At 41.7% G+C, this 24998-nt stretch overlaps 2 protein-coding genes across 7 annotated transcripts in view; both read left to right on the top strand.

Annotated features, from left to right (window-relative positions):
- csnk1e (casein kinase 1, epsilon) overlaps positions 1–8310 on the top strand; it is a 13173-nt gene extending 4863 nt beyond the window's left edge. For 3 of the 5 annotated variants that reach the window (XM_020644796.3, XM_020644800.3, XM_020644799.3), the window contains 7 exons: positions 428–656; positions 947–1117; positions 1206–1354; positions 1491–1689; positions 1785–1933; positions 4880–4945; positions 6952–8310. In XM_020644796.3, the coding sequence (XP_020500452.1) occupies positions 428–656; positions 947–1117; positions 1206–1354; positions 1491–1689; positions 1785–1933; positions 4880–4912 (930 nt within the window). In that variant the 3' untranslated portion in view covers positions 4913–4945; positions 6952–8310. The remainder of the gene's footprint in view (positions 1–427; positions 657–946; positions 1118–1205; positions 1355–1490; positions 1690–1784; positions 1934–4879; positions 4946–6951) is intronic. The other 2 variants (XM_020644798.3, XM_020644797.3) reach the window with 2 other exon arrangements.
- Positions 8311–9103: 793 nt separating this feature from the next.
- On the top strand, positions 9104–23173 carry tmem184ba (transmembrane protein 184ba). 2 transcript variants are annotated; one of them, XM_065949425.1, is made up of 10 exons: positions 9104–9423; positions 9511–9553; positions 11717–11950; positions 13208–13373; positions 18196–18286; positions 18404–18571; positions 18875–19044; positions 19143–19337; positions 19661–19687; positions 20361–23173. In XM_065949425.1, exons 3-10 carry the CDS (start codon positions 11717–11719, stop codon positions 20588–20590), a joined length of 1281 nt encoding a protein of 426 aa, XP_065805497.1. In that variant the 5' UTR covers positions 9104–9423; positions 9511–9553; the 3' UTR covers positions 20591–23173. The 2 variants fall into 2 exon arrangements, with proteins under 2 accessions (XP_065805497.1, XP_020500428.2); XM_020644772.3 differs by lacking the exon at positions 19661–19687.
- Positions 23174–24998: the final 1825 nt, after the last annotated feature.

The raw sequence follows: 24998 nt of genomic DNA, 5'->3' as shown, positions 1-24998 counted from the left end.
AACAACCTCTATGTACCAATATGTGCAGACAGGATTTACTGATACTAAAGTTTTATTTCACTCGGCATGACACTTAAAGTCACTTTCTGCTTTAGACTGAACGCTGTATAACTTTGTAAACTGAAACAGCCCCAGCATTGCGAGTGTAGATGTTTGATTTTGATCATTTTCAACGTGTATATTTTGTTGGTCATCCACCTTTTTGAAAGTGAAGTGCTGAAATGCTGCTGTGCTCCTTTAAGTTAGAAACAAATCATTCTGATTAATTGTGTGGCCTAAGCCAGGTTCAATAAGCTCACTGACATAAAATCAGACGAGGCTTCTTGGAAGACTTGATCAAACCCTTTTTTTATAGGCTACAAAATTCACCACTGCATACTTTCTAATCAAACTAAACCCTGCTTTTTTTTAAATCTCTGCTCACCAGATCAGCAGGATTGAATACATCCACTCCAAGAACTTCATCCACAGAGACGTGAAGCCTGACAACTTCCTGATGGGGCTTGGCAAGAAAGGCAACCTGGTCTACATTATTGACTTCGGCCTGGCCAAGAAATACCGCGACGCCCGAACGCACCAGCACATCCCCTACCGCGAGAATAAGAACCTGACCGGCACCGCCCGCTACGCCTCCATTAACACCCACCTGGGCATTGGTAAGACACTTCACACACTGAGGTCGGTCTAGATGCCTGTGTGGGTGTGAATGTGTGTGTTCTTCTAACCCTCTGCGTACTATGTGTGTGTGTTCTCAGCAGAGTGTCAGTGGAACATGTTGAAATATGCATGTTTATTGATCAGGTGTCTCAGAAATGAAATGCAACCTCCTTTCATTTCCTCTGCTTACCTCCTACCCTTCATTGTCTCCTCTTCTACTTTTTATTTTTCTTCTATTTACAATTTTTTTGTGATCTCATACTCTCCTCTTTCCTCTTTGTCTCCTCAGAGCAATCGAGACGAGACGACCTGGAGTCTCTGGGCTATGTTCTCATGTACTTCAACCTGGGCTCTCTGCCCTGGCAGGGGCTCAAGGCCGCCACCAAGAGGCAGAAGTATGAACGCATCAGTGAGAAGAAAATGTCCACCCCCATAGAGGTGCTCTGCAAGGGATACCCCTGTGAGTAAAGAGAAAGTGTAGGCAGCAGAGAGCCAAACATTTTGAGATTTTGTTTCCAATATTTCTGACATATCTTTTGTGGTTCCAGCGGAGTTCTCCACCTACCTGAATTTGTGTCGCTCATTGCGGTTCGACGACAAGCCAGACTACTCATATCTGAGGCAGCTCTTCAGGAACCTTTTCCACAGACAGGGCTTCTCCTACGACTACGTCTTTGATTGGAACATGCTGAAGTTTGTGAGTGGATCGCCCCAGTATTCAAACCTCAGAGTTAGCAGAAGCATGTGACGCAACATGCCCCAACAAGTCCCAAAAACATGTTTCATTGTCTTTGTGTTTTTCTCTCTCTCTCCACTGTTCCTCTGTGTTTCAGGGTGCCAGCAGAACAACAGAAGATGGAGATAGGGAGAGGAGGGAGGGAAAAGAGGGGGAGGAGCGGGCAGGAGGGGGCCAAAGAGGAGCTGGAGGTCGAGCTTTGCCACCTAATCCGAACCCGTCAGGAGCCAACAGAGTCAGGAACGAGGCGGACGCAGCCCCTTCAAACCCAGCCACACGAGGGGTCCAGCAGTCAGGTAAGGATTTTTGCTTTTGTTTGTGTTAGTGGACAATCTGGATCTCATTGTGAGATAACGCTGTTTTCATATCCGTTTATGTCTCGACATGTAAGCAGGTAACCGCTCCCCTCAGGCCGGCAGAGCGGAGCGGGCCGAGCGAGAGAGGAAGGTGGCCATGAGGCTTCACCGCGGGGCCCCCGCCAACGTCTCCTCCTCTGACCTCACCGCACGCCTTGACCAGTCGCGCATCACTGCATCACAGGTGGGAATATTTGGGCATTACAGGGGAAGGAGACTCTCTTCTCAAGGGACAAACGATAGGACCTTAGATTTGAGGCAGCATTCACATCATCATTTCAGAAGGTTGTCAAATCTGCAGCATGTGAGGAAGTTTGTGTTTCCTGTTTCTCTTTTGGTAACGCCAGGGGCCAGCGTCTGTTTCCAAGGAAGATGAATTAGTATGCTTTTTTAGCACAGACATACAGGTTCCCATAGGATGTATCTTACTCAGTGGCATGTCCAGACTTTTTGGACTGGGGTGGCCCAACTGGGGCACTGACTTGTGCAGGGGTGGCATGAAGTTAGTGTGCACGCATGAATGAGGAACATTTATTAATCCCTTCTGTCTGCACTAATCACATCAGCTCTTAGGAACACAAGATCATGGCAACATATACATCACTAAAGCTTAATTCTTCAAGGACAAGATGTATCCAAAGTCACATTTTAAAGAATTTTAACAATTGCAAAGAAACATCTGCACATTGAAATCTATGAGCTGCCTGTTGCAACACCTCTGGCAAGCCAAATAACCAAGGATTTTGGGGCGGCACCTAGGGTGGCCGATAAGATATCAAGGGGGGCCCATGCCAGTCCTGACAACCTCTCTGGAAACGTCCCCGATCCTACTTTATTTAACCACGATCTGACTTTTACTGTTGCAGCATGAGCAGTTTAAAGTTTTCTGTAAAATATTTTAATGTCACTTTATCGATTGTTGCAAAAATGTTGCTTGTCTGTAACTAAATGGCCTTGGGGATCCCCTGACTTCTCTTGTAGTGCCTCACTGTAGTTCACCCTCATGTTTAAGTTGGTCCTGTATATCTACTGAGGGACCGCAGATTTAAACCAGCTCCAAGCTAACTCTGGTACAATGCATCACATGGCCACATTCTTGTTTAATATTGTACGTGGTCCCTTTACAAATAACATAAATTAAAAAAAATAATAATAGTTTTGTTTATTTGGCAGGGACATGGAGAACTGAACAACAATTTCCCAATGCGCCACAGCATTTATATCTGAAGCTAATTTCCAATGCCTATCCCTGAAAAGGCCTTCAATATAAAATACAAATATGATAAAAATATATGGAGAGCATGCTTACAGAATGAGCTAATCTAATTAAAGATATGATCATGGCCAAATAACCTGCAAAACATATGACAGCACTATCATCCTCAGCTGTACTTTGTGCTTGTTTATAATTAGGAAATTAGCGCGCTAAAGGCTAAAATAAGAAGATAAAGACAGTAAATGTTATACCTGTTCAGAATTTTCTCTTACCACTTCACCATAAACACAGCAATGAACGATCTCACAGTGTCTGCCACCTGAAGCCTGACTGCTCCCAAACACCGCACAGACCACACAGAGCACAGTTAATGCAGAGTAAGCACAATTTAAAAAAAACATTTCTTACATCGAGACAGCCACATAATGTCGCTGGGTTAGCTCAGTGGATAGGCTGTAGCAGGCTGCCCACAGAAGCCACAATCCTTGTTGAGCTGGTCGCAGGTTCGATTCCCAATCCGGACACTGTTTGGTGCATGTGATCCCCCGCTCTCTCTCCTTCCTGTCACTCAACTGCTTTCCTATCCTAATCGTGGCAAAAGCCTCAAAAAAGAAAGTCTGCTATCTATCTATCTATCATTTATCTACATTTGTTTAACCTGCATGCTGCCGGGCCTCCAGCTCTCTTCAGCATGAATCCAGATCATATGTAACTGCGCACACACATAAACAGCATCCACATTTTAAAAACTTTACTCACTTTTAAATTCTTATTATCTGAATCTTATCTTACATAAAATGTTTTATACTTGAATAGATCGTTTTTAAAGGAGGCAGGTATCCACAAGATTTCTACAACCACCCCCAGAAGAGGGGCAGGGGGGGGATGCAGTTTTGCAAGAATTAGTTCCATGTTGCTGGTTCCAAGATGTAAAAGCATGCTTCGTCCTGTTATTTTAGAAAAGAAGCAATCAACTGAGGCAGACTTGCTCCCACTTTTCCAACAAACTAATAGTGACTTCATTTTAAACAAAACAGACGGGAAGTTTTCCTTTAACGTTTGACTGCTGACACTCCTGGATTGTCTGTTGTGACTCCCCTCGATGTTACTATGAATTCATTATACATGATTCAGTTTTTACAACATTAGAGCAGCTGGGGAGATATTCAAAGAATCTGTTTGTAATTACCACCAACGAGATATTAATGCCAAGAGTTTTTGTGACTGTGCAAGTTTAAGTCGGACATGATATAAGCACAGAACAGACTAATCCACCAAGACAGGCTCCTAAAGCCTCTTTTTCATTTGTAATTGGACTCTCTCCACTGCTTCCTCATTTATTGGGGATCATGTCTGCAGTAATGAATGCACAGTTTGTAAGTATCCAGGCTCGTTGTGCTGTGTCTTTACATCAGTATTCAAACAATCCTTTCATGCAATTTAAACATTATGTTGGAGCAGATGCTTCAAATTTGAAGGCATGCATTCTGGATTTACGCAACGTGCAGGCCTGAATTTGCATAAATTAACACTGATGTGGACAAATGAAGAACATTTGCATTTGATCCTCTTGTTGTAGAGACTCAGTGAGAGTTCAGTTGTGTCTGGTATTGGCCGCAGAATGCTCGACTGAATAAAATGACTTTGTAGTGGTTTTCTGATTGGTCACTGTTGTGATGTCAAAACCTGTTCACCCTGCTCCAAAGACTCAGTGTGTGGGTTTCTGTTCTTTATGGAGCCACCTTTCATGTTTGTTTTCATGCTAGCAGAACATATTCATCCCTATGCTGACCAAATGTTCAGGAGGTAAATCCAGAACTAAGACTGGTTAGGACAGTAGAGAACAGACATTGCAGACGTTTCTTCTGTTGTCTTTTTCCCCTTCAAACTTTGATGTGTTTCTCTTCCACTCAGGTCAGTGTGCCGTTTGAACATCTGGCAAAGTGAGTTTCTACTGGCTGGCCTGCAGGTCAGTGACAGGTATGGACACGTCACCCACACACACACACACACACACACACACACACACACACACACACACACACACACACACACACACACACACACACACACACACACATACACACACACACTCTCACAGAGCAGCTATCTGTTTCCTTTGTTCTTTACTTCCCTCCTAACCCCCTGAAAAACCAACATCACTACTGTCCATGTCTAGAAAGATAAAGAAATGTTGATTTTTAGCAAAAGCCAATAATCAACATCAATATGCAAAAGGAATAACAGACAGCACAGTAGATCATCATCAACATATATCACTTTGAATTCAGACTAATATTACAGATTATTGAGAAGTCACAGTTGTAATAAAACTTCAAGTAGGAGTTGTTTAATTTCAAATAGGTATTAATAATAAAGGATTTACAGTATTTGTTCTTCTAATCTCTTTTTAGTTCTTAAACTTTAAAAGTTATGATGATGAGTTTTTCTTTAATAACAAGAGCTACATAGTGTATCTTAATATCTGTAGTTTAACTGATTTGTTTGCACGTTTCCTGACGTGTGTGTTTGCTGCTTTTTCAGCCTAAAGAATGCAGCAGTATTTATTATTGTTGGTTACTTTAAAGCTCCTGTGAGGATTATTCACTGGTTATGAAACAGATTGAAATGAATACTGATGCCTCTCCATGACTTATAAAAGCAAATGAGACCATTATGGACAAGATTGGTATTTTCTTTACAGTTATTTGTAATGCCTGGTAATGTTTGCTGCAATTTACATAGATTCACAGCAAACGTTAAGTTTGACCTTTACAAAGGAAGCAAGCTTGGAATAATTTTGTCAAAAAACTCTACTTACACATGTACAGGACAAGACCAGCTAAGAGATAAGATGTATCACTTTGTCCAAAAACAATATAAAACAAAGTTCCTCACGGGAGCTTTAAGAATTGCATTTGTTATCATAAGATTTCAAGTTTACAAAGTTGATGACAATAAATGTTTTGTTATTACCTTTTTAAAATGTAGAAAATCAAATATAGAAAATTACCAAAGTAACTGAACCTATCAGCGTCAAAGTGAGAGTACAGTGCTCCGTCACTTTGACATCTCAGGATAGATGCAGCAGTGATGTCATTAAAAACACAAATCTTGTAACAACCTGTTTTTCACAGGTTGATCTGATGAAAGTATGTATTATTCTTTTAGTGAAAATTATTGTTCCGGGACGCCAGTAGCCTATTGGTTAGTGCACACACCCCATGTCCTATAGTCTTCCATGCGGGCTGCCCGGGTTCGATTCCGACCTGTAGCTCCTTTCCCTTATGTCATTTCCCACTCTCTCTCTCTCCCTGGTTTCTGACTCTATCCACTGTCTTGTCTCTACAATAAAGGCCCAAAAGTAAATCTTAAAAAAATATACATTTATTCAAAAAGTAATGTCTGAGTATGGAACGCCTTACACAGTTTATCTTACTCCTCTGTGTCACATAGTTTCCAGCTGTTGTCCAAAAACGATTTACAACATTAAGAAGCTACAATAATAAGTTATTGCACAGGCAGACAGGTAAGATACACTGGAATCTATTTGGAGTCAATTTAAGGGGTACACATTTCCACTTTTCCCCCACTGTAATGCAAGTGTTAGCACCACAGGCGGAGGCTGAATGGGGGGGGGGGGACTTTGGTCCACCATTCAGCCTCCGCCTGTTAAACATTGCAGATGAGGCTTAACATCCCGCCTTGAACTGTCAATATGTATGTGACATGTAATACATCCTAATGCTGCTGTAAAGTAATCCCAAAAAAAATCACAATGTTCTCTTGTTGGAGATTGCCAACATGTACATTCTGTTTTAATCTTTTAAATGATGACAGTATGTGTGTCATGTTGTTGAAGCTGACTGTACTCCTCTGTAGAAACCACAGGGTGACAGAGAAAGACTTGGTTTACATTTGGTAAATCCTTTCAGTAGTTCAAACATTGACTCTTCTCTTCCTTGTTTTTGTTTCTTGTGGTTCAGCAGCTGCAGGGTATGAAATACCCCTTACTTTTCAAGCATATGAATGAAAACATAAGTGATGGAAGGAGGACAAGTGGAGCAGGAGGAGGCGTTGCGGGCCCTCACAGCGGGGAAACGAGGCCAATTGTGTGTCTGTCAGTATGCTGTGTGAACACTGAGGAGAAACCAGCCGGACAAACGGACTTGTTAGCTAGAACTGGTTTGTATGACTTTTTTGTGGATGCGGCGTGAAAAAAGTGGGGGAAACAACACACAGGCCCCGCCCGTTCTTCATTCATATCCACCTGTCCATCGACTCAGAGGTTCAACTTGCAAAAAAAAAAAAAAAAAAAAAAAAAGACAAAATGCACAAAATGAACTGCATTTCAGTTATTCTGTGATTTCCACCTGTGATTTAAGAATAAGTCATCAACCTGCTAACGTCTGAGAGCTTCATCTGCTGCTTATGGTGTTCTTGATTATATATAAATATGTAAACAGCTAGGGAGGCGAACCCAAAACAACAGAGTTTTTAAGAAGAGAAAAGAATCACAGACTGAATGTGAGGAGTGTGGAGTGACTCTCTGGATGGGAATGAGGCTGCTCGTCAGTAAATGTCAATGTCAACGTGTTATTGTCCTAAGTGTTCGTTTTGCTGATATCTTTGCTTTAGATGAAAGGAAGAATGAAGTGTCAGAGGAGTCGGGTGTTCATAAATTATCCTTGAATATAAGAAATGATAAGTCAACAATTAGAACTTGTTGTTTTTCAGCACCTTGTAACTAACTTATATGAAATGCTGACAGGGAAAACGTAATCACTGAATATGGAAATTAAAGGAAGAGGAGGAAGACCACGATGAGTCGAGGACAGAACAAAAGGGAGCGGCATGTGGATTGTATGATAAGATAAAGCCTTATAGTCCCGCTTTTAAGTCAAGGTGTGAATAGAGAAAGTTATAAGATCTTGGTGATGAACCAGTCTGGTGTAACTTCTTTATTTTTTGTCCTTTACTTTTCTTTGATAAAACATGTAAAAATGTGTACATACCTATTGCCAGAATGTGAAATATTGTGAAAAGATGGAGCTGGAGAGAAGAGTACTTCTTGACAGCCTGGGGGCAATAGCGAAAGAGAAAAAAACTTTTACCTTGAGAGTCAGCCACAAGTGTGTTTTTCATTTCTCCTGTGGCAGGCAATGACAGAGAGGTTTAACATGAATGAATGTGAAGGATTGCTTTGACCCCGGGCCAGTCAGGAAGAACGGATGTCAGGGATGAGCAGTCTGATGTCCTGTACATTTCTTTACCATGCTTCAACTTTATAACTATGATAATTGTGTATATTTTCGGAATCAATAAAGATATACACATCATACAGACTTCTCAATGTAAGTTTTAACTCTTATTTTACCCTCCTTGTTGTGTTGGATTGACGAGCCAAGTTCAATTTATCTTGTCTTCAAATATTTTTAAATCCCCGACATAATGTATGAGAGAAAGGCAGTAAGAGAGTTAGAAAATAGGGGGTTACAAAAGGTTATAAAATGTTGTTTTTTTTAAGTTTTTTTGAAGACAAAGAAAGGTGTAGACTTAATGAGTAAAGCAGAATGAAATAAATATAATGATAGATAAGTTTGGCTACGACAATTTAATCTGTAAAAAATAAAACGCTATGACTGTTCTTTTGTTAAACATGTTTGTTTCTTGTTGCTTAATCTTTTATTGTCATCAAAGCACTAAATAATCCTCAAGAAGCAGCAGCATCAAAGATAAAAGCTCACATTGAGGCCTTCAGTGCACCTGGGGAAAAATAAAAGTTAACTCAAAGAAGACTTTGAAGTAACAGAATAAATGTATAAAAGAACCAGGAGTTTATTAGTTCATTATCTGTTGCCCACACTCTGACAACACATATGACGACATGAAGTGGTAAACAAATGATTAATCATCGAGTGAGGGGGCAGTGTTCAACTTGTTCAGTACATCACCCACATCTCATTTCCCCTGCCATCCAGGAGGACCGAGAATAGACCCCGCGCACGCTCAGTGTCGAACAAACAAACCCCGCCCTCTTCCGGGTTGTTAATGGTAGTCTGTGTCTGATTGGCTGAACAGGCTCGTCCCTCGCGGAGTGGGCGGAGCTCATCTGATCTACAGTTAATCCGACAGGGATTGGTTTGAAATCAGCGGAGTGAAGGAAGGAGAAGGAGTGAAGCGACCGAGTTTGCTGCTTAAACTCTCGAAACACTGACTTTCAGGCGATGTTATTGCGAAGACATTAGCGTTACAGGATTAATTTAGGTAGAGTTTAGCATGAGAAACAAACTTTAGAGGTGAGTTGTCGGGGGGGTGCGCAGAGGTTGACGGGACGGTCCGCTGAGGGCTCAACATGGATGTCGGGGCTCTGAGGAGGAATTAAGGCCATTTCGAGGTTATTTCTGGTTTGACTGGCGGAGCCGAGGAGGAGTTTAAGGAAACAACCTATCTACCAGGTGAGCCTTTAAAACAGGCTGGAAACACTTTGTCCTTACATTACAATAATTTACACGACTAATGTCATGTCTCTTTCTCTATTCCAGCCTTAAAGAAATCCTCCATTTGTTGTTTTGGCTGCAAGCAGAGGTAAGTCTTTTCAAGCTCTGCTGCTACTAATGCAAAATGCTACTTTATGTTGAATGTGAGCGTCCAAACTTGTTAAATCAGATTCACCCGCTGCTTTAAATCTGAGCTGCAACAAATGTAATCACTGCTATGGAAACAATTGTAAACAAAGACAGCAGTGCATAATGTTAACGTTGCTCTCAGCTCACTAAAACACACTGTTGTTGTTGTTGTTGTTGTTGTTGTTGTTGTTAAAGCTGCAGCGTGATAATCTAGTCAGCTGTCAACCATATATCATTACTTATTATAAATTATAAGCACACCCTGCCTGCCTCCCAACACCCCCTTTCCATCTGTTGCTTTCTTTACTCCTGACCTTCATTGATGTTATTCCTTTGTGTGTGTGCTCGCCTTTGAAATGAAACACACAGATGTCCCTTTTGCTCCAGCGTAGCATTTCACTGTCACTGGTATTGTGTGTGCATGTGTTGCTGCTGATGCCTTCACTTCTCCTTGTTGACATGTGGATCTGCTGATCTCTGGCAAACCAATACAAATGACCTCTCCTACTACCATAGTGCATACACACACACACAAACAAACTATAACTCTTCTCAGTCCTGCGTATAGAAGCGTGTAAGCAGGTTAATCCATTTTATCCATCTATTAAATTAGATCACAGGAGTTTAAAGTAATTAGTGTGTAAATAAACTAAACAGAGGTGTGTGTTGTGTGTGTTGTGTGTGTAATTGCGTTATGTCAGCCTGTCATTGTCTGTGCTGTTTGTATGATGGCAGCGTGACCATTGGTTGTCACGTTCCCCTTAAAGTTAAAGTCCCTCTTGCTCATTCGGTGAACAATTTGTGCACATGCGCTGCCCATTTTTAAAAATTATTTTCCATCCCTTTTTTGAATCTGAAACGATGTGTGAGTGTGTTTGCGTCAGCCCACTCTCCACCTCCACATCATCAAGGTCATCGTCATCTCCCCCCAGCTCAGTCCTCTTCTATATGACAACTGTCCGTCGGTATAAGAGAACAAACGCACCCTGAGAACATGTCAGTGTCACCATGAAGACAGCGACAGCCCTGCTGCTTATGTAACGTGTCTTCTGGCCACTTCAAGTCCAGTCAGCTCCAGGAGCTGGAAAAGGATCAGCAGCAGATTTAACATCTTTTGTTTTTCTCCTCATTTTCGTCTGCCTTCTTATATCATGTTCCAGTCACTATGGTAACAAATCATTGGATTGTATGTGAATGTCAGAGGATGGGAGGATAGTTTTTACACAATTATGGAACACGATAGGGCCATTTTAGATGTTGATTATTTCTAGGGTACGGTTTTAAGGGTTGATGCTTTTAACTTTTCAGTGATTAAAAACTACTGCTTTAAATGATAGCGCTCCAATTTATATTTTGGAAAACCTTGTTTTCTTAGTACCTGTTTGATAGGGTTTTTTATTTAAGAGACATATACATAGAATTAAACAGACATATCATTTTCCACCATAAAATGAAGGAAAAACAACACAGTAATTGGTTGTATTAGTTTGTTTTCAAACATGCGACATGAAGCAATCAAAGCCTAAAGTCATCTCACTTTACAAATGTAACGTTTGTGCTCGACCAGCTGTGCAGTTTGAAAATCTGCTTTGGGCTACAAGCTGCAGCACTCTGTTTTATTTATGTGACTTGCCACAGAGCTGGCAAATGACTATTTATGTATGCGAGTAAATTAAAGAGCATTTTCTGACACACCTCATCATTTTATCCCGGTGTGTCAGATAATCCAAGGAGGAATCAGTGAAGACTCAAATTACAACAATGCCTTGCAGCTAAATGACATGTTGCCTTCCGTTACCTCAGAAGATACAAACAAGCTGGAGAGTAGATGTTGGGGCATGTCATTTGGCTGCAGTAATGTGGCATTCTGTGAAATGTAGGCTATAACTGAAACCTGTTTTCATTCCTTTTAAGGACAACAAAGATACTATTGTGTTCATGACACAGACACATATTGACTCACTGTGAAAGCTTGACCTACAGTTTATCTGTGTTTATCTTCTATCCGCCTTCCTATCTCGGATAACACGTTACATCCATAGCAAAGAATGTGAAGTCACAGTTAAGCAAGAGTTTCAGTATTCAGAAATCTGTCCTCATCGTCCCCTCTGTGTCTCTTCAGATGTCGAGGCTTTGGAGACGAGATGTGCCGCTCTCGGAGAGGCTCGGTGAGGACTCTCCCCTGGTGGCAGCACCCAGTCTCCCCTTAACAGCAGTCCCGGCGGGTCCAAACATTTCATGGCTCCCTGAAGCCCCTCTGCTGACACCAGACCAGCCCATCTTTCTCATGACCCCGGCGGCTCAGGCTGTGTCTGGCTTCTTCGTCTGGACTGCACTCCTCCTCACCTGTCACCAGGTAACTGCCTCCAAACAGTCTATGAGGAGAGTAAATAAGTCTTGGTATGATTTTTATTTTCACACCTGGAGATACAGATTTAGAGATTTGACTAAGCTCTGCTGAAGTCCTTTATCACAAAAAAAGTGAAGTGTATAATGCAGGAAGGTGTGCATGTTTGTCTAATGCTCAGGTGACCTGATCTTGCAAACACACATCTGCTCAGGCCCAGAGAAGGGCAGGGGTTGCTTGGCAACATCCCCAGGCAGGTGTTTGTGATACTGAGCATGAATACACACAAAAACAGAAGCACATAGCACACAGAGGTGAAACTTGATCCAGGTGGATGAAGCGGCTGTATGAAGTCTGACTGTAATACAAAAGGAACGACAAAAGGCTGAATGGATTTAGAGGTGTTTTTTTTTCTTTTTGGCCTTTTTTGACTTTATTAGAAAGGCAAAAGGCCGAGATCAGATTCGAACCCACGGCTGCTGCAACAAGGACTACAGCCTCTGCACATGGGATGCTCGACATGTCCGCTAGGTTATTGCCGCCCCAAGAGTTTTTACCTTTAAAAAACTCTCTCACACATTCTTGTCAAATCACGTCAGGTTGTGTATTGATTGTAGAGGCCAATGACATTTACACACTGACAAGGCAGCACATAGATATTGATGATACACAGTGTAAGGGGCGGCTGTCGGTGCAGAGGTAGAGTCAGTCATCTCTTAAACAGAAGGTCAGGTGTTCGATCCCCAGCTCCTGCAGTCACATGTTGAAGTATCCTTGGGCAAGAAAATAGAACCCCAATTGCTCCTGCTGCTGTGTCAGTGGCGTGTGAAGGTGTATGAATGGACACTTTATAAAGCAGCCTCTGCCATCAGCATGTGAATGTGGTGTTAATGGGTTAACGTGACATGCGGTACTAGCTCAAATCCATTTACCATTTAAGGAATTTAACATATCATTATTTCAGTTTCCAACTCTCTTTATCCTTTTTAAAGTCTCTCCTGTCCGATCTTCCTACACAAATGTTGAAGCCCTTTTATTCGGGATTAAAAGTCTACATCCAGAAAAGCCGCTTTTCATACTTATGCCACAAAGCTTTGGAATCTATTTTTGTATGAATCAAGATTGTTTCATATACTTTAATTATTCCATCATAGTGCTGATGTTTGAACTTACATTTCCATATTGTAAAGTTTAAATCTAAAAAGTTTAATCTGCTGGAAGAAGTCTCATTTTAAATATTTAATGTGTCCCTGGTGTCTGTCCCAGATCTACATGCACCTGCGTTTCTACAGCTCACCCAGGGAGCAGCGCCACATCGTCAGGATTCTCTTCATTGTTCCGATCTACGCCTTTGACTCTTGGCTCAGCCTCCTCTTCTTCACCAACGACCAGTACTACGTGTACTTTGACACGGTCAGGGACTGCTACGAGGGTAAGGATGGTGCTTTTGTCTTTATTCCGCAGAGCTTTGTCCATTATTTACCTTACTCAATGATAACAATTATACTTAATATTTGTCAAGAACTTTTTAGATGATTTAAAAAAATGTTTTACATATAATAAAAACCAATAGCTGCAAAAATAAAAACCAGCAGAGGAAGAGCTTTCTCTTAAAAACTAATGTTTTAATTTTTTTTTTTTGAAATATCATAAGTGAGTTGTGCCGGACCGATTCATTGCATTATAGCATTTGAGGGATCAACGTAATAAATGTGTTTCTATATCTATCTCTTCAGATTGAAGATATTAGTCAGTATGTGGGTATCTGATTTGTTCCCTTCCTAATGTCAATATCTATATCGGCCCCAAAATCCCATATCAGTCTAAAGTCCTGATAAGTAATTTTATGTTAGTTAGATGTGAAGAAAAAGCACTGATATTGAAGTATTGGTGGGCCTATTTCCAAGTCATCTTGGAAAACAAAACATTTACACCTTTGATAGATTGAGGTTTGTGGTTGGAATCCTTTCAGTCTGATTTAGGGCAACTTTTCCAGTTGATTTGTTGAAACACGGAGATGAACAGTCTGTCTTTCTATCATCAACAGATTATTCTACTAACACAATAAGTTTTTATTCTGCAAAGTTCTCTCTCCTGCTAATTAGATTCCTGCCTTTCTCTGATCCTGTATCTACCTGTGTACTTCTTTAAACAGTGTTCTTATGTAATGGACAGGAGGAGTGGTACTTCCTGCCCATTTTGACATTTTATTGACAAATCTCTTCAGGAATGTGGTTTGTATAAGATGTTGATTTGATTGACTCTAGCAGGAACCACTGTGGAACAGTTGAACGCTGCGTCTTTAGAGGAGGGATTTCATGGACGTTACTTGTTGTCAGATCAGAAACGTTTGGCTGAGCTGACAGCTTTACTGAGCGAATGGATGACGCAAACAAAACAAGTCTCTGATTTTCTTCCATTCTTGAAATAGCAGAAATTTGGGAATCCGATTCTGTGGAGGCTAGAAATAGTCTGCTTAGTGGTGTCACTTCCTGTGTTGCTGTATTGATGATGTCACATAAAATGAGATTAACTTTTATTGATCCCCGCAAGGGGAAATTTCAGTTTTTACACTCTGTAAATCATGAACACACACACGCATGCACAAACAGGATCCGATGGACATGCACTAATGGAGAGATGTCAGAGTGACGGAGCGGCTCCTGAGCTGATGGTGGGGAGGGGGTTCAGTGCCTTCAGGGTTCAGGGCACCTCGGCAGTGCTCAGGAGGTGATCTGGCACCTCTCCAGCTACCAGACCAACTTCCAGATTTGATCCGCACTGGGACTTGAACCGGCGACCCTCTGGTTCCCAACCCAAGTCCCTACAGACTGAGATACTGCCTGTAAATGTAAATGTGGATAGAGGCGTTCTATGTTTGGTTCTGCTTTTGGCAAGAAATGCCGTCAGTCTGGTGTTTGTCATATTGCTTCCTCTGACAGAAGGCTCTCCTCCTCCGTTTACTTCTACTCATCCCTTGGCTTGATCTTCCCTTACTTGACTAACGTGTGTACTTCTTCCCCATGATCAAACAAATCTTCTTTACTACTCTTCAAACCTCTCCTTCCCTTCTTTTTGTCTTCTTCTCACTTCCTGTACCCACACTGCTGCTGTGAGCTGTGCTCTGATCTTTCCCTCGACGAGGTTGACCGACCTGTTGCATAGCAACTGCGCTCACAAATCTTCCTCATCCCAGAATGGCTGCGTCGGATAATGAGTTTCCCTCAACCGGACTTGCTGCAAACTTACTTTTCTCATTGTATACAGGGCTAATGTATCACCGTGGCAACAAGCAATGCTGACAGGGATCCTTGGGGAGAGGGGAAAGGGCGTAATGGTAAACAGCTGAGATGAGAGAGAGCTGCTCACAGCAGATGAAGCAGTTCTTGTCTGCTCACTCAGTCAGACAGATAAATGGTGTACATGACATATTATTACCCAAGTATAGTCTGACAGGCGTTTTGACGTATGGCGGGAGACCGCGGAAGGCAGTGACGAAGCTGCGCGAAGCTCTTTTGCGTATTTGGGAGGAGTTGAAGTTGAGTCAAAGGAGAATTTATTATCTCAGCAGCAGACAGCTGATGTAACCAGAATCTTTTCCAGCAGTGCAGCTGCTTTCAGATCAGTGTTGTGACACACACACACACACACACACATACACACACACACACACACACACACACACACACACACACACACACACACACACACACACACACACACATACACCCTCTTGAACCCTACACGATATAGCACACACACAAGATATGCCCGACTTTCACAGTTAACTGATATACACCCATCGGGCTCACCCTAATTTACCTCACATGCACAGTCACACCAATACGCCCCCCCATGAGAGTGCATGCTAACAGGCTAACAGGATTAGCCCGGCTGTGTTTTTGATGAGCCTCTTGGTCGTCATCGTGCTCTCAGTGAAGCAGCACAGAGCAGAGATAATCCACTGGTCACAAGAGACACTCTGGTGAATATAATCACATAGGGAGGTGTGTGAGTGGTTGTTGGTGTGTGTGTGAGGAGCATTTGATCTCCTAGCCTCGTGAGGAGCAGCTTGACAGTCTTGCCGACAAAGTTAGGAGGAATCTGCGGCCTGAGCTCACACGTGTTTATTGTAAAGGGAAGGTTTATGGTCACTGGTCAGGCTTAAGCTTGAGTAAGCCAGGTCCTCAGAACGATATAAAGACAAGTGTGTGTGTGTCTGCCTTTATGTTTGATTGTCATTTTACTCGCTTTGCTGCTCTTTATGATCTTTTTCTACCATATTTGAATGATCAACATTCTAACTTTTTACACTTAAAAGTACATGTAGCTAACGTATAAGTTCATATTTAAAACTTAAACTCTGAGGAGGAATATTCAAAGAATACTCTGTGGTATTTCACCAGGTTGTGTGTGTGCAGCTTAGCCATGTACAGTGGTGTAACAACAACAGGTGGGCTGTGAGCATATGCACTCTCTGAGCACAAGCAGGCCTCTTCCCCTTGAATAAAGTCCGCACCTTCTAAATCTCAGCATATTTCAGACCTCTTCAGTGTCTCTTTGAGCCTTTTAATGGGAGGACTTTGAACATTATTCCTCTCTGTAATAGAGCTAGAGCCGGGCAGCCAGCACTGCAGTTTACAGACTCAGAGACCACATATTGATTGCCTCAGTTAAAAGAATATACGGGATGACTTTGTGGTGCTCTGTGCGCAGACACCACGCTGAACTGCTGACACCGGACACACAGAGCCAAAGTCAATACAGTTGATGTTGAACGGTTCACAGCTGGAGGGTTGAAGTTTGCGAGTGCAATTCTGACGGACACTATGGGGGCTAGAGCTGTGGTAATCTGATGCATGATGGGATGCAGTTTTGTCATTGGAAGACCCTGGTCCTGTTTTTCCAGTATTTACTTTCTACTTAGCTCTTTGTTGATGTCCACCTACTCCTGGAATAAAAATGTCTCCCTAAAATGCATCACTATATTCACCGGCAGGTCTGGCAGAGCTGACTTGACATTGTGTAGACTCCATGTGTTCTGTTTACGAAATTCCTCCTCAGACAAGTTCTATAAACTTTTCCAACTAAAGCCATCAGGGTCCTCTGAGTCGTCTTTCTCACCTGGTTTGTTTCATGAAAGTCCTCTAACGCTAGCTGAGTTTGCTGCAGGTGAGCAGGGTTTCTCCCCCCCCCCCCCCCCCCCCCCCCCCTCTGAAAACTGCTGAGACAGAAGATCTTTTCTGACACTCGTCATCCTGAGAAAATACATTTCAAATGTTTTAACGGTGAATCATTTGGTGGAGTGTAAACTGAGTCAGGACTTTGGGATCTTGCCTGGACTCAAACCTGCTGACGTGTGTGCTCATGTGTGAAATGTTTCAGACATGTAACTTGTTCTGACTTCTTATTGATTTTCTCAAATATTTTACATCAAATATTTTACATCTGTATTAAGTTACATCTGGTTTTCAATCACAGTCACCACTGTTTTTTTTTTTTTAGAACCTAACACATTCAGTACTTCAGCAACATGCGTTCTTGCAGAAGTCAGAACGCGTGTGACAGGAAATCATGTGAGAGTGCTTGAGGGTCTGTGGGTGTCTGAATGATTCACTCTGCTGTGCTTAACAGTTAGCAGTATCTTAGCAGTTTAGGTTTTTTTTAGTTGTCATTTAAAATGGCCTGGTGCAGCTTTAAAAGATTACTTCTCCATCTATTTTCCTTAATGTATTGTTTCACAATAAAACCCCCTGAGGATTGACAACAATAATATCAGTCCTGTGCTTAGACTCCAGTCTATTCATCAGACAATGGAGAGAGACAGTTTGGCATGTAGTCAGTAGGAAAGCAGAGCTGCCACACCTTCAATTAATGATTGCTTAATTCCATTTAGCTGCATCGATGTCAGGGTCCTCGTATATTTGCACGCTGGCCTCTTTCGTGACTGACTGGCACACTCAAATAGAAAACACTGTCATTTATTATTTAAAGAAGAAGCATGCTGTTTTGGATCAATGTGAGTGTTTTTGTAAAGACAAGTGGAAAATGAAACCTTAAGAAGGGATACTTATTTAAACTTAATGTATGATATTCTTTCAAGCAGGCATATTTGCCTTTTCATTTCCTATAATGTGGTTACTGTTAAATTGCCATCTGGTGACTTGTGCAAGGTTACCCTGGTCACAGAGGAAGAGTAAACTGTCTTGATGAAAATAATAACCGCAAACTTTCCTTTCTTTGTCTCTTCCCAGCATTTGTGATTTATAACTTCCTGAGTCTTTGCTATGAATACCTCGGAGGAGAGAGCGCCATCATGGCTGAGATCAGAGGAAAACCCATCGAGTAAGTGTCAGAGGATGAGACACTCACTAAAGACAATTACACTTATTGTGCTTATTTTCTTTCACTGCTGCTGCTGTAAATATCAGAGACATAAATGTTTTATTTTGTGCCCCTCAGGTCAAGCTGTATGTACGGCACCTGCTGTCTGAGGGGAAAGGCGTACTCCATTGGCTTCTTGCGGTTCTGTAAACAAGCCACACTGCAGTTCTGTGTGGTCAAACCACTCATGGCTATCATCACTGTGATCCTGCAGGCCTACGGCAAATACAAGGACGGAGACTTCAAGTGAGTTCTCCGTACAGGAAGGGAGGCTGGAGGGTTATCAAAAGTACTGTAGCTTCTTACTAGTCATAAGTTAGAAGTACAAGTTTTACAAATATATAATAATCAGCACAGAAAACATGTTTAATGATGCCAACACAGAGATACCAGGAGCTTATCATGGCGTCCTCTGTTTATCATTTCAACTCGGGACGTTCTGTGATTAGAGATCAGCCGTCAGCTAACCGACAACAGTAGCAGAACAAGACATCCTGTAAATCAGCATCACTGAAATAGTTTTCTCTGACTTCTTCACTCACTCCACAGCGTTGCCGGCGGTTACCTGTACGTCACCATCGTCTACAACATCTCCGTCAGCTTGTCTCTCTACGCGCTCTTCCTCTTTTACTTCTCCACCAGGGAGCTACTCCGCCCTTTCAGCCCCATGCTCAAGTTCTTGATGGTCAAATCAGTCATCTTCCTCTCTTTCTGGCAGGGTAAGACCTTTCACTGCACCACAGACATAACTATTCAGAAATGCATCAGACGATTGTTTTTAGCTTCATTAAACGTTTTCTTTCTTTTTTTTCATCAGGCATGTTGCTCGCCATCCTGGAGAAGTGCGGGGCCATCCCTCAGATTAACTCCGTGGAGGTGTCTGTTGGCGAGGGTACGGTCGCTGCTGGTTACCAGAACTTCATCATTTGCATCGAGATGTTTTTTGCTGCGTTGGCTCTGCGCCACGCTTTCACATACAGAGTCTACATGGATAAGAGTATGGATTTACAAGGTAAGGGAAGAGAAAAACATTTACCATTAATGTTTTACTCTATTTGTACTAAAACAATGAAGGCTCTATAGACGTAGAAACCTTCATTTCTTCATTTTAATTCCATCCTTTCTCGTCAAATGTCTCCTTCTTTTCCTCACTTCTCAAAATGTTTCTTCTTTATAGTCCCCCCCTCACTTATTTTTGTCTTTTACATCATGTTTACCTCTTATCCTCTCATTACTGCTACTCTTTTTAAAATGACTTCTGGGTATTCTCCTCCTGTCCTCTTTCTGCACATCCATCTGTTTCCCTCTCTCTTTCTTGTCTGCTGCGTGATAAAGGACCTGTCCTTACATACGGAGAGTTTGGTAGGTTAATCACTGACAATGTTCACGCCATACTCTTCACATGCTGCTACTAGTTTGTTTTTGTTCTCTTTTAAACTCTAGTTTTTGAATGTGATGTGGTTCCTCTCTATGCAGCTGTTATTTTAAAATCAGTCCTCTTCTCACTCCTGATCATAAATCTCTTCCATCCTTTTATTTTCCTTGTCTGACCAGGCTTCCTGTCTTCTATCGATGTGAATCCTTTTTCTCTTTTTGTTCCCTCTCTCTAACTCACATCTGCTGTCCTCAATTCTTTTTCATATGTCCCCTCCTTTTGTCTCCCTCTTAAACCCCCCTCTGAAACTCTGATGTATGTTCTTCTCCTCTCATTCCTCTTCCCACTCTCCTCGGACTCTATTCTTCTCATCCCTCCTCTCACCTCTATTTTCTCTTTCACTCATTCCATTGCTTACTCCTCGATCTTTCCTCTTCTAATTTGCCATAAATCCTCCTTTCCTTAATGTTTCCCCCTCTTCATTTCTTCATTCACCCCCTTCCCTTCTTCTCTTTTCTTCTCTCCCCTCTAAATTATATTGCTCGCCTCCCTTCACCTTTTATTCCCTCTCCCTAACCTCCTCCTCTACCGGTTTACAATTCCTTCAAACCCCATTAACTCCTTTTTATCGGCCCTCTCTCTCTTCTTCTCTATCTGCAGGACGCTGCGCCCCCATGAAGAGCATATCCAGCAGCCTGAAAGAAACCATGAGCCCTGGCGACATGGTCCAGGACGCCATCCACAACTTCTCTCCAGCCTACCAGCAGTACACCCAGCAGTCCACGCTGGAGCAGGGGGCGCCGCCGCCCGTCTCCCGCACGCACGGCACTGTCGGAAGCCACGGCGACTCGGAGAAGACTTTCCTACTAAGCTCTGATGACGAATTCTAGAGCAACAACTAATAAGACTGTTGTAGCGCCAGATGGTACTTCATCCTCCTGTGCAGCCAGTCCTCTTCAGTGATTGGAGAGTTTGTTTTTTCTTTTCTTTGAGACTGAGGACGTGGGCCTTCCTGCAGAGACATTTCTGCACCCATACTCCTGAAGCATCTTAGTCGGTGCTCACTCTTCAGGGTGGTTTTTATGTTGTTTTTATGCCAGAAGATAAAGTGTTGTGTCCGTTTTTGGCACGAGTGTGTGTGAGTGAGCCGCACTCAGGCAGACTGAATCATACTCGACTTTTGGCCTGGAAAGATGCTTAATTTCACATTTCAGTTCCATCTCATTTCTTTTGCTCTAATGTGTCTTTCTCAGTGGCAATATGTTGTCCTCATGGACGTTTGAAGTTAGTTTGAAATGTAAAGGCTCTTTGGTTACCAGATGTTTCCTGGTTGTGTTTAACAAAAATGTTCCTGGTCATGAAAACACTTCAAAAAGTAACACTTGAATTTTCCTAAGATCCTTAAAGTTTGATTTAATTGTTGCACTTTGTATAGAGATTTTAAACCAAGATATGAATTTACAATATCCATGAATGTGCTGAAAACAGAAGACGTCGTTACTTCAGTAGGAGGCATTGCAGGAAAACAGATAGTAGTGAAATATAAAGTTATAAAACAGATGTTTATCTGATGTAAAAGGACATCCTCACTGCAGGCTGGGGATGGATTTAAAGGGAATCTCATTTAAAAAAAAAACATGGGTGAATGTCATCCCCGTGGATCAATGTTATTGATATTAATGGAGCAGACGAGAAGCAAATAGAGCCGATTATAGATCATAAAGCACATGTGCTGCAGCAGACTGGGCTGAGTCTGTTGGGATTAATCTGGAGTAATTGGGGCATTATTTCAATGGCTGGGTTTAAAGCTCGAGCTGGCCTGCTCTGGTGGTAGACTTCTGCAGACCATGATGTAGCTTAACTGGATTGAGGGAAAACAGAAGACAAATATAGGTTAAGCTAACTTTAGCTGCCTTTTCTCAGTAGAGGAGAGTTAAACCTTTCCAATGTTAGAATACCCGCATGATCAAAAAGTCAGACTGAGATTTACATTGTATGTGTGTTTAAGTAAACCTAATGTTCATAATGAATACATAAGGACGATAAAGTCCATTAAAACATGCTGAGGTTCTGCATTTGACCAGACACACCCCCCGGTTATGTTTTCTTTTTTTTCAGGTTCCAGTGGGGCTCTAGTAAATGTTTCACATTGAAGGACCTAAATCTAAACTCTAAATATGCTCTTTACATATTAACCCGTTCTGCTTTGAGCTATGGTATAAAGCTAAATATCATTCACAAACTTTATGTTAGCAGAATAATATGGGACATCATACTCTGCGTGGTGTAAAGAGAAGTTAAATCTCCTCTCAGCTAAAAATAACCTGTGCAGTGTGAACGTGCAGCTCTGTCCCTCCTGGAAGTCTTTTTCTCTGGAATCATCGTCACCGCAGACAGAGCAGCTTTTTTCTTTTCTTTTTTCATACACATAATTGAAGTTCTTGAGTCATCTGAATGAGTCATAGTGAGACTGCCAACGTGTTTACTGTAACTACTTTCACTGCTCTGCTGTAGCTCTGTGTAAACACGAGGGGGCGCAAGCAGGCAGACTGCTCAAAGCACACTGTCAGCCTGCTGCACATGTGACATGCTTGTCCAAGCAGCAGTCTGCCACTTTGTTGTCTTCTTATTGCTCGGCGTGTTTTGAACTGGTAAATACAAGCCTAGCCTCAGACAGCTCTCTTTGTCTTTTTTGATTTTCTGCTTCAGCCTGACAAAATATTATTTATAAACAGGAAGGGAGCCACGTCTGTGTGTGAAACAGAGGATTATTTTTAGACACTACTGAGTGTTGTCTGGGTAATTGAGTTTCTACATTTTGACATGGTTACAAACAGGATTATTTTGATCCTGACTGAGCTTCATCCAGCAGCACATGACCCTGTATCTTATTAGAATAAAATCACTCGTTGCACTGTACCAACACATGTTCATCTTTAGCCATGAATGGACCACCTGTGTTTGAATAACAGCATCCTAGGTATTAAATCTAAGCAGCTACTAACTTTCAAAAAAATATAACTGTAAATTTCAGGCTGGAAATGAAGATGATACACAAACTGATGCAGGACAGCAAACACAGGTCCCCTTGTCTGATATTGTAATAATAGCAAATGACCGCACTTTGAAATCCATCACACACTTTCCAAGCCTACGACACTCTTCATCCTCTCTGCTGTATCAGGTGACAGGAGAATAAAGTTGGGGAGATACTGTAGGTTAAAGTTAAATCAGCTGTAAGTGCTGCCTACAGAAGGAGTAGTTGTGATATAGTCACATGTGCATATACGTATATTGAATATAGTGTAGGTGGAGCTGAGGAGAAAAAAAAACAACTTAGTTTTCTATTTTCATTCATAATTTTTGTATTACAATTCCCTCTCTTTTGTTTTTTTAGTACTTTGTATAATTTAAAGCTGCATAATGCTATTCTGTGTCAAATGGATCTGAAAAAATAAAGATATTTAGACTGACGTGTTTATTTGTTTCTTATTTATAAGAAAGCCATTTCAGGGGCGCAAATGGCTTAGCGGTAAGGTGGGTGGCACCCCGTGTATGTAGTCTATAGTCCTCCAAACGGGCGGCCCGGGTTCTAGTCTGACCTGCAGCCCCTTTTCCGCATCTCATTCCTCTCTCTCTCTCTCTCTCTCTCTCTCTCCTGATTTCCTGCTCTGTCCACTGTCTGGTCAAGTAGAGGCAAAAAAGAAAGCCCCAAAATAAATCTCAATTTAAAAAAGAAAGCCATCGCAGAAAACATTATACAGTATTATTTTATTACCTGCTAGACGTCCCTTCTTAAAATATTTTTAACCCTAATGTGAGCATTTCATTCTTATTGTACAGATTATAACTTTGACTTCACTGAAAGGTGAATACTATGAAATTAAGGTTCCAAGTGTCTGACATAAGGGTTATTATGGGACGAGAATTGGCTCCAAACACGGTGTCTACTAAACACTGCTTGTATGTCTTAAAGCTGCAGTGAGGACCTTTGGTTTCAGTTTGTGTTGTTTTTTTTCACCCTTGTGGACAAAGCATTTCCTAATATCTCTTTGTTGTCCAGTCTTGGTTGTGCTTATGTGCTATACTTGTTTATTGTAAGGTGCACAGAGCTGTGTGTTTTCTCTGCACTTTAGCCCAAGGTAAATTTCCTCCTGGGGACATTAACGTATGATTAATCTAAAAAATAAAATAAAATAAAAAACTCCTTCTGCTTTCTTTGAATAGTGTAATGTGTCTCTCACTTTGAAGCGTTGCTGTTGAAAATGTAAGAAGTTGTTTCTGCAGCTTGTTGTGCATCACTCTATAGACATAGACATTGTCATTCACAATGCTGAGAGTGTTGTTTTGTCATAATGAGGCATCAATATTCAAGTATTTTTCATAAACACTGACCAACTACTCACAGGAGCTTTAATATCAGATTAAAGGAAAGCTCAAATAAATGATTCCCCCAACAGCAGATGAATATTCAAAGTGTCAAACACTACACTCATATTTAGAGCCTAGGAGGACTTCAAACATCTTCAGCACTTTAGACATTTTCAAGGTAAATTACATCCATCAGGTGCCATGTCGAGCATTTTTTAGATTATCTTTTAGAGAAAAGAAGGTAAGAGTCAGAAATCAGGCAGAGAGAGAGAGAGAGAGAGAGAGAGAGAGAGAGAGAGAGAGAGAGAGAGAGAGAGAGAGAGAGAGAGGGAGAGGGAGGGAGGGAGGGATGACATACAGAGGGAGCCACAGGTTGGATGCCTGGAGGACTATGGCTTCTGTACATGGGGTATGCACACTAACCACTAGACCACTGGCCAAAGTGTAACATTTTAAACATCAAATTTGATGTAAAGATGTCGACAGTGATTGACCAATGTGTTAAACCTCAAAACTTTAGTAAACATTTCTCAACCCTGTTGCTTACGTGACAATTATCTTATCACCATCTCTCGATGTGAAAGTTTAAAGCTTTAATTTGTCCTGTCAGAATGTAGATCAAACTAATGTTAAACCTCTGTAAAAGTTTCCATGCATTAAATATGTGCTTCATCCAAAGTGTAACAAGAAACACCAGCACATGGCTGAAATGCCCAACGAGGGGAGATTTACCCTCGGCTCTTTGCTGCACGTCATCCCCCCACTCTCTATTTCCTGTCTCTCTCCAGCTGTGCTACCCAATGAGAGCAAAGGGACCAAAAATATAAGTAATATAATGAAATACCTAACTAGCTGATCTCAAGCAAACATCAGCTGGTTGAGTTGAATGTTTTTAACAGTTGTTAGTGAAGTGTGTCTGATAATGAA

Source organism: Labrus bergylta, chromosome 21 (assembly GCF_963930695.1).
Source record: "Labrus bergylta chromosome 21, fLabBer1.1, whole genome shotgun sequence".
In the NCBI taxonomy this organism is placed as follows: Eukaryota; Metazoa; Chordata; class Actinopteri; order Labriformes; family Labridae; genus Labrus; species Labrus bergylta.
The sequence above is the reverse complement of the archived record's forward strand: the minus strand, read 5'-3'. Positions and strand labels throughout refer to the sequence as shown.

Bases quoted from the DNA above. Each gene is read 5' to 3' on its own strand.
- tmem184ba (XM_065949425.1), top strand. From the start codon at position 11,717: ATGTCGAGGCTTTGGAGACGAGATGTGCCGCTCTCGGAGAGGCTCGGT. The intron at 13,374-18,195 runs GTAAGGATGGTG...GTCTCTTCCCAG, and splicing joins GGTCAGGGACTGCTACGAGG to CATTTGTGATTTATAACTTC. The intron at 19,338-19,660 runs GTAAGGGAAGAG...TGCGTGATAAAG, and splicing joins TAAGAGTATGGATTTACAAG to GACCTGTCCTTACATACGGA.